Source organism: Sciurus vulgaris (assembly GCF_902686455.1).
Source record: "Sciurus vulgaris genome assembly, chromosome: 4".
NCBI classification, from domain to species: Eukaryota; Metazoa; Chordata; class Mammalia; order Rodentia; family Sciuridae; genus Sciurus; species Sciurus vulgaris.
In genome coordinates, this window is record NC_136464.1 from 13435066 (window position 1) to 13449805 (window position 14740).

At 35.3% G+C, this 14740-nt stretch overlaps 1 protein-coding gene across 1 annotated transcript in view; it reads left to right on the forward strand.

Moving 5' to 3' along the window:
* Window positions 1-14740, forward strand: part of PDZD8 (PDZ domain containing 8) — a 75264-nt gene that overhangs the window by 32950 nt on the left and 27574 nt on the right. Inside the window, exon 3 of the mRNA XM_079138746.1 lies at window positions 6865-6967. Within this exon, the coding sequence (XP_078994872.1) occupies window positions 6865-6967 (103 nt within the window). The remainder of the gene's footprint in view (window positions 1-6864; window positions 6968-14740) is intronic.

Here is a 14740-nt window from a genome sequence, read left to right on the forward strand (position 1 = left end):
TGACTTGGGAGGCTGAGGCAGGAGGATCGAAGTTCAAAGCCAGCCTAAGCAAAAGCGAGGTGCTGAGCAACTCAGTGAGACCCTGTCTCTGAATAAAATACAAATAGGGCTGGGGATGTGGCTCAGTGGTTGAGTGCCCCAGAGTTCAATCCCTGTACCAAAAAACAAACAAACAAACAAACAAAAAATGCATAAGCCAATCATCTATATAAGGCTATCTGACTTGCATTGAGGTTTAAATAGAGATAGAGATAGAAATTAGTGCAAGGAAAAAGTGTTTTCTAGTCGAGACTGCTGTTGAGAACCTCATGAATAAGAGACAGATAGGTGGATCACAGATGTTATATAACTGAAAAAGAACCAGTTTGAGAAAAGTGAGAATTGTGAAGTGTTTTGGGGGATCTGTCTAGTGAAGTGTAGAAGTCTCATAAAAAATGAGGGCCAAGCCAGGCACTGTGGTGCACGCCTATAATCCCAGCAACTGGGGCGACTGAGGCAGGAGGATCGAAGTTCAAAGCCAACCTCAGCAAAGCTAGGCACCAAGCAACTCATTGAGACCCTGTCTCTAAGTAAAATACAAAATAGGGCTGGGGATGTGGCTCAGTGACTGAGTGCCCCTGAATTCAATCCGCAGTACCTGCCCGAACAACCCCAAAAAAGAGGGCCAAATTCACTAGCAAAAGAAGTCTGTGACCCTTGAATCAGAGAAAAGTCATTAATGGTATCATTAAGGAACACCTGTTTCAGAAGTTTTTCATAGGGTGGGTTTTATAAGGAATGATTGAACCCACAGAGGCAAGGGGTGTAGTAGTAAGGGTGAAGGAGACAAAGGAGTAGAAACAGGAGGGCTGCGACCCCGCGGGGTAACTGGGCCAGGGCTTAGTGAGTGACTGTGTGGGTGGTATAGGCGGGAGGCGAGTTAGAATCATGTCATCACTGACGTTGATTTGGCCAGCAAGTATTCATTATTTTTCAGATTTTGGAGGGTGTAAAGAGCAAAACTTAGCTTTCAACCTTTTAAGAGTAGTGCTTAATTTCAGAGGCAAATGAATTTGATTTTATGTATCATAAGAGAAGGGCGTGGTTGAGTTTCCCTGTAGAAGTTTTCTGCAAATTCTTGGGGTTTTAGAGACTGAGAAGGAGAAAGATGAGGCCTGGAGATTTGATTTTTAAGTCAGTGTCACAGACAGGAGAGTTGAGTCCTCTGTGAGGATGTTTCTAGTGGGAGGGGCGTGAGAGGGAGTGAGCAGCCATGCTTGGTTCTTTAACGGGGCATGAGTTGGTCACTTGACTCCCCTCAGGTGCAAGGCTCTCCTTTCTTATTAAATTGTAAAAAACAACTTTTTTATGTAGGGGGCATTGGGAATTACTTTCCTTTTCTCAGTGATTTGCTCTTGAGTCATGTAAATTCTTTTGCCCCATCTCTTGATAGGTCTGTGTTTATGTTAAACATAAGCTTTCAAGGTGCCTTTCCCTTTTTTATTTTGAACTCTGTAAGGACTTTCATAGAGCTAAAAGCTCTTTCAACTGACAGAAGAGTCTAAAGACAGTTTCCTTTGACTTTTTTGTGTAATAGTACTGACCTTTCCTCGCCCCTTTGGAAATAGTAAAAATTTGTTTCTACTCATTTGTTGCCTATTCTATATATTTTGATTATTTTAATCAAAACATGTATTAGCCAGTGGTTGTTCCTACTTGTTCCTAGTATTGTATAACTTGGATGGAAAGCCTGGCTTTATTTACTGAAGACTGGATTGTAAGAACACAGAGATATAAAATGAAAATTGGTCCTTTGTTTAAATACAGAGATTATAGTTCATCTTAAGCTAAAAACACACGTCTCCTAAATTCATCTAACTGGCTGGTACTCATATTTCCCATAGAAATTTCTTTCTGCCATTTCTTCAGAAACTTCCATTTTTCCAAATCTTGGGAGATAGATAACAGTTGAGAAATCAGGAAAATAATATTATTCTTCAGAAAGTCTAACCATCAACATAGAGACATTATTGCTCAAAGGAATCCACAAATAATCAAGTCAAAAGCAGGCACAAGAAACACTAAGATAAGGAATTATGTCCCGGGAACTAGATATGGAGCTTGTGGAAGACAGAATCTAAATAGTCTTGAGTAAGTTTTTGTCCTGTCTGCTGCTAATAGTGAGTCATTCTTAAAATGAAAATAAATATTAAATATTAAGTTTGTACACATATTACTTTATTAAAATCTTAAGAAATAATACTTTTTTCAAGAGAAAATTGGAGTAAATTATTTGATTGGCAATTTTGGCAAGTGCTTCTGTGAAAATGTCTTAGTCTGTTTGCTTTTGTTATAATAGAATACCTGAGACTGGGAAGTTTATAAAGAAAAGAGGTCTGTTTAGCCCACAGTTCTGGAGGTCCAAGAACATAGCACAGCATTTACTTAACTTCTGATGAAGGCCTTATGACAGAAAACAGTGTTGCTAAAGACAGATCCCCTAGAGGAGGACTGAGTGTCTTAGCTTAGGTTTCTCCTCTTCTTACGAAGCCAGAGTCCCATTGAATCCAGGTCCTACTCTTTTGGCCTCATTTAACCTCAATTACCTCCATTATTCCCACCTACAAATATTGTTGGATTAAGTTTCTACTCCTTTTATACCTCACAGTGGGGATTTAAACTTCGACATGAGATTTGGTGGGAACATCCAGACCACAGCAATAGGGATGTTAACTGATCCAGGAAAACACTGATGTTACTTTCTTTATTGAGTATTAATACTGTTTGCTGGTGTTTTCTAGTATTTGAACATTTACTAAAGGCTACAGTTCTTTCTGTGTGCTTTAACAGAAGAAATATAAGAAGATCAAAACCTGAATCAGAAAGCTGATTTAAAATCAGTTAGTTAAATCAATATACATTACAAAGGCAAAACTGAATTCTAAACAACCAGACAAAAATATTTTCAACATTAAAAAACAAAATAAACTTATCTGGAACAATGGAAATGCAGGTTGAACATCCCAAATCTGAAATCCAAAAGGTAGCAAAATTCAAAAATTTTTGATCACCACCATGAAGCCACAAGTGGAAAATTCCATATCTGACTTCATGTGGCAGGTTGCAGTCAAAACTCAGGTACACTAAGAATACTTTTGGGTTGTATGTATAAGGCATATATAAAACATAAATGAAGTTCATGTTTTGACTTGGGTCCCATTCCCAAGGCATCTCAAAGGTATATGCAGATATTCCAAAATCAGAAAAATCTGAAACCTGAAACACTTCTGGTCCCAAGCATTGTGGATAAGAGATACTTAACCCATACTCATATGACTGGACTAGTCAGTGTTAATGCAAAGAAGCCCACTGGCTGGGGTATTTGTCATTAAAAAAATAAAGACTCTTGAATAGGACAAATAATGTTTTGTGTACTTTACAGTTTCAGCTCAGTGGTCGAATACTTACCTACTATGAGTGAGGCCCTGGCTTCAATCCCTAGTACAGCAAAAAAGAAAAAAAGAAAGATAGATTTTAAATATTTGTGTCATTGTCTTTTTAATATTTTTAATGGTATCTATTAAGAATTTATTTTTTATTAAGATACCTTTTAATATGTTGTGTTATCAAATTTCTGTATCAGGTAAAGATCATGTTTATATTTTATTGAAGTATATAATCTTGTTGCAATACTGTTATTGATTCATAATAATAGTGAACCAAGCTTTATTATCTTTTGTAACATCTTTGAAACTTATTATGACCCTATCACAGAAAAATTTTATTTATTATCATAATCACTCATTATTGATTTTCTTTGAACTGTATGATTGAGATATAACTCATCTGCCATATAATTCACCCATTTAAGGTGTACAATTTACTGTTTTTTACTGTGTTTGTAATAGGGTTATACAGCCTCGTCATCATCTAATTTTAGAGCATTTTTATTCCTCTCAGAGAAACCCCACACCCATTAGCAGAGGATTCCATTCTTCTCTAGTTCTTCCTAACTCTACATTGGGAATTTTTTTTGTCAGAAAACAAACGTAAGACAAATTTAGTTAAAGATCCAATTGGATTTTATTTGCAGTTCTTGAATCAGGGCAGCAACTATTCTACAAAATAGCAGGTGGCATCCCTTCTACAAAATCCCTTATTTTTCTCAATGGACAGTAGTAAAACAGTGAGTTTTGTAAAATGGGAATAAGGGAACAGCAGTAAAAGGGCAAAGGAGGTTGGTTAACATCAGATTACTTCAGATTGCTTTTTGGTCAAGGTTAAAGCTAAGGAGACTTAGCGTAGTCTGAAATGTACTGTTTTTAGGGAAAACTGGTCCATTTTGTGATCTGTCTGCTTCCTTAAAGTTTCTCTTTGATTATGTGCTCCATTTTGGTTTGGTTTCTTCATCTGGAACCTCTTGCCGGCAGTGGTGGCACATGCCTGTAATCCCAGTGATTTAGGAGGTTGAGTGAGGCAGTAGGATCACAATTTTAAGCCAGCCTCAGCAACTAAGTGAAGCCCTAAGCAACTAAGTAAGAACCTGTCTCAAAATAAAAACATGAAAAAACAGGAGTGGAGGAGACAGGGGATGTAACTCAGTGATAAAACACCCCTGGTTTCAATCCCCAGGATCAGAAATAAATAAATTATAAATAAAATAAACAACAGCTTCTTATAATTTTTGTTATACTTACCTCCTTTCTGTCTATAAATTTGTATGTTCCAGATAGTTCATATAAACGAATCATACAGTGTGTTTTGTGATCTTTCACTTAGCTTTTTAGTGTGGCACGTTCTAATAGTTCATTTTGTTTCCAAAAAAAATATTCCAATGTATGAATACGCCACATTTTATTTTACCTATTTATCACTTGATAGACATTTTGGTCGTTTACACTTTGAGGCTGTTATGTGCTCCTGTGAACATTCATAAGCATATTTTTACATGAATATATGCTTTCATTTCTTCTAGGAGTGAAATTGCTGAGTCATATATTAACTCATACATTAACTTTTAAAGCAACTGCCAGACGGTTTTCAAAGTGACTGCACCATTTTACATTCCCACCAGCCAAATTTGAGGATTCCAGTTTCTCCATATCCTTACCAATACTCGCTGCCTCTTTTGCTATGGCCATTCTACTGGATTTGAAGTGGCTTTGATTTGTATTACCTTGATGGCTAATAATGTTGAGCTTCTTTTCCTGTGCTTACTGGTCATTTGCACATCTTCAGCAAAACGCCTCTTCAGATCCTTTTGCCTATTTTAAGATTAGATTATTTGATTTATTGTTGACTTGCAAGAGTTTATTTTTTATAGATACTAGAGACATAACCAAATACATAATTTGCAAAAAATTTTCTCACATTGTGTGGGTTGTCTTTTCATTTCATTATGTGTCCTTTACAAAAATATTCTGTAATGAAGTCCAGTCTATTTTCCCTTTTGGTAGTCATGTTTTTGGTGTTTTATCTAACAAACCATTGCATAGTCTACGATTTTATGTTTTCTTCTAAGAATTTTAGTTTTAGCTCTCCATTTAGGTTTATAGCCATTTTGAGTCAATTTTTGTTATACTTTGTGTAATTCTTTTAAAAAGCATTTTTAAAGCACTGGAAAATATGGAATAGCTTATGAATTCACAGAGAATTCCTGAGAATTCTGCTGGGAGCACTAGGTGGTGCCCAACCTCTTTTCTCTGTATGGTAGCAAAAGCTCTGAGGTAGTTTACTCTTTGAACAGATGGTGGCAGCAAAGTTTGGTGAGTGAAAATTGTAGTTATTCTAACTTAGTATTTTTAAATTATGAATCCTCCTTTGGCCTGCCTTCTTTTTGGTAATAGATTATTAAATGCTGTTTCGAGTTTCTTGTAAGATTCTTCAAGGATTATTTAAACTTAGGGATTTTTTCCACATAAGTTTATTCAGACTTTTCAGTTTATGAAAAGACCAGTTTGTGAGGTATGGATATGATGTCATGATTTGTATGATTTGCCAAACCTAAGACACAGTTTTCTCAGATTTCTCTTGTGTATTTTATTCACTTAATTATCTCATTCTTATTCATAATTATCATATAGGGATGAAGTAGTAGAGTAGCAGTCAAAAATGTTGGTTAAGGCTAAAACTATTCTCCTAAAACAAATCAGAAGATTACAGTCTGATTCTAAAGATAGATAAAATAGAAGTTGGACACAGAGGTGATATCTTTTTTTAGATTCAGTAATAAAAATTATTTTATATCATTTTATAATTGGACCTCAGCTGTTCTTTTTAAGGAAATTAGGTGTTGCCATTTGTTGATAATTGTTTTCAAGATATAGAAATGACACACATTCATTGAGCTCTTAGAGTTTGCTGGGCATTCTGCTAATGCCTTTTGTACATTGTCTTTTACTTTCAGAACTATTCTTAAAGTAAGTACTATTTTTACCCCAAATTTTCTGTAGGAAGAGCTGGATTTAGAGAAGGAAATAATTTATATATGGTCAATGTTAGGAGATGAAGTTGTGTGTTTGTGTATAACAATTGTATTATACTTCTGTGTATTTAATTTTATGGAGATGGTGTACTGTATGGCTTTGCAACTTCTTACATTTTTAATTCAACGGTCTTGAAAATCTCTAACTCTTGCTTACTACATGGGCCTTCATGAGTAGGCAATATTTTCTGTTTGTTTGACTTGGCTGCATATCCTCAGATCTCATCTAATTTATCTTTACATCACTTTTCCACTAGAGGGCGAACAAATTGTTAGGTTTAATTTTTTTTCTCTGAGTAAACCACATAGTAAAGGAATAAGTATTTCTTATTAAAATGATCAGAAAAAAATTTAATGCATAGAATTGGTATATACTCTTCCTGCTTTATTTTGTACTGCAGATTACTCATTTTTGGATCCTATGATAGAGAAGCAACTATTCATTGCACGCTTGAGTTGAGCACCGGTGTTTGGGAAGAAAAACAAAGGAGTTCTATTAAGACGGTAAAATTGATTTACTTAATTTTACATCTGTATAAGGTTTTATTATATAAGCATACTTCCATTAATATTTTATATTCCTAGAGTTGTTTTTAGTCATGAACAAATAATTATAAACAGTTCTTATTTGTCTTATTAAAATAGTACAACATTGTTAATAAAATAAATCACATGAAAATAGTTAATGTTCAGACTGCTTGCCTTAGAAATAAAATCTGACTAGTTTTCGTTCCAGAACTTTAAAATTGTTTCAGTTATGGGATTAGAAGGAAATAATTTTACTGAACACCTGAGAAAACATGTGAATTCATAGCATTCATCCATTCAGAAGATATTTTATGAACACTTTCTTTGTGCTAGGCACTGTTTGGATGCTGGGGAGACCATTCAAGAAAAGAAAAGATCCTATACCTTTTATATTAACATGGGGTAGAGGCGTGGTGTGGGGGTTAGAAGCTGCCTGGAACGCAAACTTCACATTATAGGATAGAGTGTAGCAGTAAACGATAAGCCAAGAAGGGAACAAAGGTTCCAGAGATTGACAAGGACTGTGAGCAAAAGTACAATGAAAAGGTTTAGGAAAAGGGGTTACATGTCGTGACAAAGGAGGCTTTTTAGATCTGGTGATAACGGGGAAGACCTCTAAAAGATGATGCTGGAACAGGCTTGCCAGAGAAAATACAGGATGCTCAGGTAAATCTGAATTGTAGGTGAACAATGAATAGATTTTTATTATCACCACAACATTAATATTAATATCTCCCCAGTATTTCAGGGTTAACAGTCAAAATGCTGCTAAATCTTTTTAACAGGCAATTGCAAGGTATTTTTATGTACATTCCTTTGACTATAACTTGTTTCCAGTTTTCATTCTGTGTGAGCATCCTTACATAAAAATTGGGGTGGGGGATGAAATTCTCTTGGAAGAAATAAACTAATTTGATGAGAGTAGGAAAAGTAGAGAGAAATAAAACTGGCAAGAGAGGATAGACTGACCCACAGAATTTGAGATTATGAAAATAGTGGGAGCTGCTGAAGATTCTGATCCTGGTAAATGACATGGCCAAAATAGAAGTTTAAAGGTGGTTTCCTTTTTTTATTTGGCGACTGTCATTGCCCAACTTTCCTTTTTAAGTTATATCTCAGCTTTTGAATCAGCTCCTCAGAGGAATAAAATAAACTGTTTGAGTGTGTGTTGAAATACATAACTACATTGAAAAACATTATTGTTTTGTCTGAGTACATTTTTAACTTTGAGTTGATTGTAACTCAGCATTGCTGTTGGCATTTTCAGTTTCCTTTATTATATTTGCAAAGATATGAGATTAGACAGCTTTAATACTTCAGAGCAAAGGCTAGTTAGACTTTAATCTTGAATTATTATTTTAGATCTTAGCATATGTCATTTATAGTTTTCAAGAAAGAATTCTAGGTTATTGTATTTAGTAATCTCATGTTGAAGATGTCAAAAACAGTAAGTGTCTTCAGGCATTAAATTACTTATGTCTGAATTTAATAACTCCAGGGAGGAGAGTTAGTGAGTTTTTCAGAGAATAGGATTTGATAATTTGGAATATGTCACAAATTTGAGTAAAAAAATAGATCATTAGAAAACAAGTATGCTAAATTATTGGTGAATTTAGGACATTATTATATAAATACAGTCTGCAGGTTTAAATCCATTTTTTAATGTTGAAATTTGTTCAGTATATTTAACCACTAATTGTAATGAACATACAGAATGAAAGAAATTTAATTCCTTCCATATTTTAATGTGCCTTTGAGTTTTTAAGGCAGTACAATACTGTAGTAAAAGAGCCTGGCTTTCTCTTCCATCATCCATATAGCATGTGGTTTTATCATTATTGCTGCAAGATACCTAATGCACCCCTAAGTATCGCATCTTTTAAGAGAAGGGTAAGGTCTAAGGTAGGCTAGAGGCACATGTCAGCCAAATTTTGTCCTTCAATGCTTTTCTTAAAATGTACCCGGAAGTACATGAAAATGAGTTGGCCATATAAAAGTAAATGAATGAAAAAAAAAAAAAAAAAAAAAAAGACAGGTGGATGTGATTGATGAGAGTAAATCCAAAAAGTAAATAATAGATAATTGAATAGGCAATGAAGTCTGTGGAGTTATGAATATAAACCTCAGGTCCTGATGATAATCAGGTGATTAATGCTAAAAGAATACTTAAAAGATCTTTGATAATACTATAGGCTACTTACTTTGTGGTAGACTTCACAGGGATACAAATGTGTTATGTTTTTTATGCTATGTGTCCTACACCTACTAGAATTCCTGGTATGTTGCAGTTGTTTAGTTGATGTCCTAGAAGCAAAAAGAAAGATGAATGATCTTTTGAGATACAGGTCTGATTCTATCCATTGCCCACTTAAATCCCTCAATGGCTTTTTATTGTGCCTAGGATAAGAACACATTCTTTGATGTGACCAACAAAGTCATCTTGCCTGGTCTGGTTCCTATGTTTTCCCTGCCTTCCCTTCTTCCCTTCCATTCTCGGCATTAGCAGCACTTGGTTGTCCTTCACTCCTTCGCACCTACTCACACTCTTCCCCCAGCTCTTTCTCGCCACACGTCTTCACCCACCCCATTCTTCAGAGCTCCACTTGTGCCAGATACTAGCTTGTTTGCCCTCAGATATGTTCTTGGGCCTTCTCCCTGCTCCATACCTAAAGAGGACTGACCTCTGCTGTTGTGTTATCCAGCTTGCAGCTGAGTTTGACCAATGTGAAACACTCATGGGAGATGAAACAGTGGGGAAGCCATAGTGGTCTTCCTCTTATCCTCTGTCTTGGAGAACATGTCTGGCAGCTGCTCTTTCTCTTCCATGCTCCTTGTTTCTCCCAGGACAGACCCACTATGCTTCCAGCTTCTGCTTGGTACTCCAAACCCTGGCATCTACTAATACCACTTCCTTGCTCTGTCATTCCAGCCTAAGGTTGGTAGTGACTTCTTACTGTAGCTTATATCTGAGTTTTGTCACTCTCTCCTTCTTTGGTACTCAGTTTTTCTATCACCAAGTAGCCATTCCCATCTTCAAGTTCCATGCTTTCAAATACTCACGTGTTTTTTCTTATCAGAGCCTGACTGATAAACCAATCATCATTTCCTCTGGGAAGCCTTTCCTAACTAGCATAAAACTCCTTGATAGATACGTGTCCCGGTTAGAATTTTACATTTATAGCTGTATTTTAATTTGAACAGTGTTATCTCCACTTCTATCTTTCATTACAGCAAGTGTCATGATTGATTTTGTTCTGAGTGTTCAGTAACTGTTTCTGAGACTACTCTGGTCACCAGCCTCCAGGTACTCTCAACACTTTCTTGTTCTTACATCTTTAGGGTTTCAGAGTGACTTTTAGTCACGTTTCTCCCTCCCTCTCTCCCTCCCTCCCTCCCTCCCTCCCTCCCTTCCTCCCTTCCTCCCTTCCTTCCTTCCTTCCTTCCTTCCTTCCTTCCTTCAAGGCTGTTTCTGACCTGTTTTAACCAAATAAAAACCTTTAGGAAGAGGAAGTCGTCCACCAAACAAGATTTATTGCTGAATATTAATTTTGTAAAAAGTCTGGTTTGTAGAGTAAGAATTTTAGTTTACAAATCAAATGCGGTACCTAAGGCGTATTTTATTTTTGAAATTATTAAAGATGTCAAAAGAACTTCTGACTGTGTGTAAGTTCAAGGTTGCCTAAATAAAATGACTAAGTATGATCTAAGATTTACCCTTGTAGTTTTGGAGAATTTTAGAAGTCTTGCTGATAGTGAATGATTAGCCACATTGTTGAATGTTCATACAAAGAACATAAAAGAGCTCCCTAAAGAACTGTGACTTCCAGTAAGAACATCTGAGACAGGTTTATAAATACATTAGGCCAGATGCCTCAGAGTTGGCATTTTGGTATTTATGTAGAGCCAGATGCCTTGCAGGTAACATTTTGGTGCACCTATTTAACCATTTGCCATTTACAGTCTTAATCTTATGAAAAGAAAAAGAAAGATTACTGCAAATAAAGCTTTTTTGAAAATGTCAGTTTTTATGAAAACTCTGGTTTAGCTCAATCTGATAATATTTGCAAATACAGTAGGGATTCAGTGAATTTTAACTACATATAATGTTTTGTAATTTGACTTTTAAAATACTAAATGCCTTTGAGCTTTAATAGTAAATCCTGTGCAAAATTTTCACTCTTGAAGTTTGTCTTCAAGTTAAAAATGAGGGATGCAGTGTTCTGCCTTAGATATTCTTACTATTTAGTATGAAATGCTAAGAAAAGAGTGGGCAATTATGTTAAAATAGAGAAACATAAAGTCTCCATATCAAATCAGTGTAAGGCAATGTTGCATGAGAAGGAAGAAACTGAATATAAGGTGTAAGTCATTTTGTGATCCTTTTCTCTAATGGAAATGCAAAAAGTGGTATTGTGTGCAATCAGTATTCCTATTAACATATGAAGGCCATAATGAATTTCAGTATAAAAATGCCCTGAGCTTTCGTAAAGTACACATTATTTTGGGAAAACTAGAAAAGAATATATTAAGGAGATGACATTTGAACCTAGCCTCACAGTGTATGTGGGATTTTGAGAATGGTAGGGACGGCATTTCAAGATAGAGGACATGGCATAAACCCCAATAAAAAGTGAGAATATTTGGGTATAATTAAGATACAGTGAGTTTTCAAAGTTAGCTAAAGAATATGGTAGCACAGGAAGATCATGCCAAACGAGAATGAAAACTTGGATCTTATAGAATGCTTTAAATACTACGCTAAGAATTTGACTGTTACTGTCAAAGACAGTAGGAGCTATGAGGTTTTTAAAATGAAAATGAGTTCATTAGAATCTTGCTTTAGGGAGTCTTGGAACTGGATTTCAGTCTTAGGCCACTTATTGGCAGCATGACCTTCATCAAAGTTCCTAAAACCATTTCATCCACAAGTAGTTATTATTCTATAAAATGGAACTGATAGTGCTTCTCATGGTTGTATGGGGGTTAAATGAGATTCTGTATATGAAAATATGAGCACATAGCTGGCACATAGTAGTTTGTTGATAATATACGTATTGAATCTGGTCACAGTGGGTAAAGTCAAGGATGGTTTGATTTGGCAAGGGAAGAACTTGAAGTACTAGGGGTGATATCTAATGAAAGTCTCACCCAGGATGGTGACAATGGAAATGGAAAATATAATCAGTGTGACTGCGCATACCTCTGGGAATGGAAAGGTTTGGGAGTGAGAGGGGAAGCCAGAAAGACCAGAGTTATGAGGAGGGTAAAGGAAGAGGCCAAAGAGGACCTCACTCAGGACAAATTGGATTTGAGATTATAGTGGCAAACTATAAGAAAAGGCCAGTCCAGTGATGGAGATTTTGTGATCTGTTTTTTTTTCCCCCCTTGAATTTTCAAATCTGTTATTTCAACTTCTAGTGAACTTTAAAGATGAACACTTTATTAATCTCTATGCTGTATTTTTTTATCTCTTTTTTTTTTTTCAAATAGGATAAGAAAAACTGTTTTTACAATATAGTGGCAACATTCTAATTTATTTTTATTTTGCTGGGGCTCAAATGCAGGGTCTCGTGCATACTAAGCAGTCTATCACTGAGCTACATCCCTAGCTCTAAAGTTTTTTAAAAAGAATTTTTTAGAGAAAATTAAGTAGTAAACATTCATAAAACTTAAACATTACTTGTACATTTCATTTCTCAGACCCTGCAGTTTACTATGACCCAAGTAAAATTGATTGACTCGGTCCATACTTTCTCACAGACTAAAACATCAAGCACAGTAGCAATTTCCCATTAAAAACTCACTTAGCCATATAACTTGTATTATGAGTCATATACAGAATTTATGCAGATGTAGAACTAGATCATGAGTGATTTAGAACAGTGTTAGGAGAGATGTTATCAGAAAGCTGGGGTCGTATCCAGCTCATGACCCAGATGTATTCAACCTAGGGGTTGTCTGCACTTTCAAGATGCTGTCTCTTTATGCCAGTCACAGTTTTAAGACTGTGCATGCATTAACTGTGTAATCCTCATTAAATGAGAATCATCACTGTCATTATCTCCATTTTACATATGAGGAAACTGAGGTACAAAAAGAAAATAACACCTAACTGGCAAGTGATAAAGACAATCTGCAAACCCAGGTATAGCGACTCCATAACTGGTGTTCTTAACACTACTCCATCATCTCTGCAAATGGTACCCAGTAGACCTGGGTTCATATCCACATTTCCACTCAGCTTTTATGACTCTGAGCAAATGGTTTCATTATCTCTAAAATAAGGGGAATAACATATGCCTTACAGCATACAGGGGTTAAATGTATGGAAACAGTACAATACTGGCACATACTAACGGTTGCTATTGAACTTGATTTAGCTCGGGGCTGGGGATGTAACTCAGTGGGCCTAGGGCACATGAGGCCCTGGGTTCAATTCCCAGTGCCCCCACCACGCCCCATGCCCCCCCAAAAAAAAGGTTATCTAGTAATTTTTAGAGTATGGACAGATAGATGACTTGTCTTCTAAATGATAAATGGTGTATGAATTATCTTTCATAAATTGATCAGTGCTGAGAATGTTGTCAGTAGTCTGTCAGAAGCCATTGAGTGTAAGGAAGGTAATAGGAAACATTTTTAATTTTTGTGATGATGTACTCATTTTCAAAATGCAAGGAAGCTTGCATATTTTAACAATAAAATCAGGATTCTTTTATAACCTGCCTTTTTCATAACAATATAATGAGGACATGTTTCTGTCTGCATGTACATGTGTCATTGTTTTTATGCCTGCATGATATTTCAACGTGTACCTTATTTAATCATGCAATCTATTGATGAACGTTTAAGGATTTAGGGGTTTTTATTCCATTTTTTGATATTTTAATGAAATCTAATTAATATCAATATATGTATATTGTGCCAATGTTAATTTTTTGACTGGTATATAATTGTACTATGATTATGTAAGAGAATGTTCTTATTAGGAAATGCATACTTAAGTAGGAGTAGGAGATATGATGTCTGAAACTTACATTTTAAATGATTCAGGAAAAAAACAAACAAATGTGGCAAGCTGTTATTAACAATGGAGAAATACGGGTTTAGGATAAATGGGATAAATGGGAAATCTTTTTCATATTTTTCACAACTTTTCTGTTATTTTAGAATTATTTCAAGATAAAAAGTTATTTTTAAAAACTTGTAAAAGAAAAAACTATCCCTTAGGTTCTCCCACTTCTTTAGTAAAATGCAAGTCACCCTGCATGATTATAGTGATAATACTTGAAGGTGAAGGTTGAATTCATGATTCAAAATAAGAGCTGTTTCTATTTGACAAAGGAATTAAAAAGGGCAAGAATGTTCCACTCTATTGTTTCCATAACAACCTTAACCTCTACCTACTTTTCTTATCTTTTTATTTTACTGAAATGGTTGTATAAAATTTAGATTTGTTTTAAATCAAAACATTAATAGAGACTTCAATCAGATTTTAAAAAGAAACAAGAAGAAGCCTGAGTGTGTTATAATCATTCAGATATGATTATTTTCCTAACCGCCTTTTGAACCCTTTTAAGTAGAGGAATGTTTTTATTCCTTAGATCTCTTAGGTATGTTGCATTTGTACAAAGGTGTTTACGTTTTCAGCACACTTGTGGATTTAGTCCTAATTTACTTTCCAGTAGTTTTAGAGACCAAGTTATCAGATGGCCAAGGTGGCATTTTGTTTTGAGGGACCTCACTTGTATC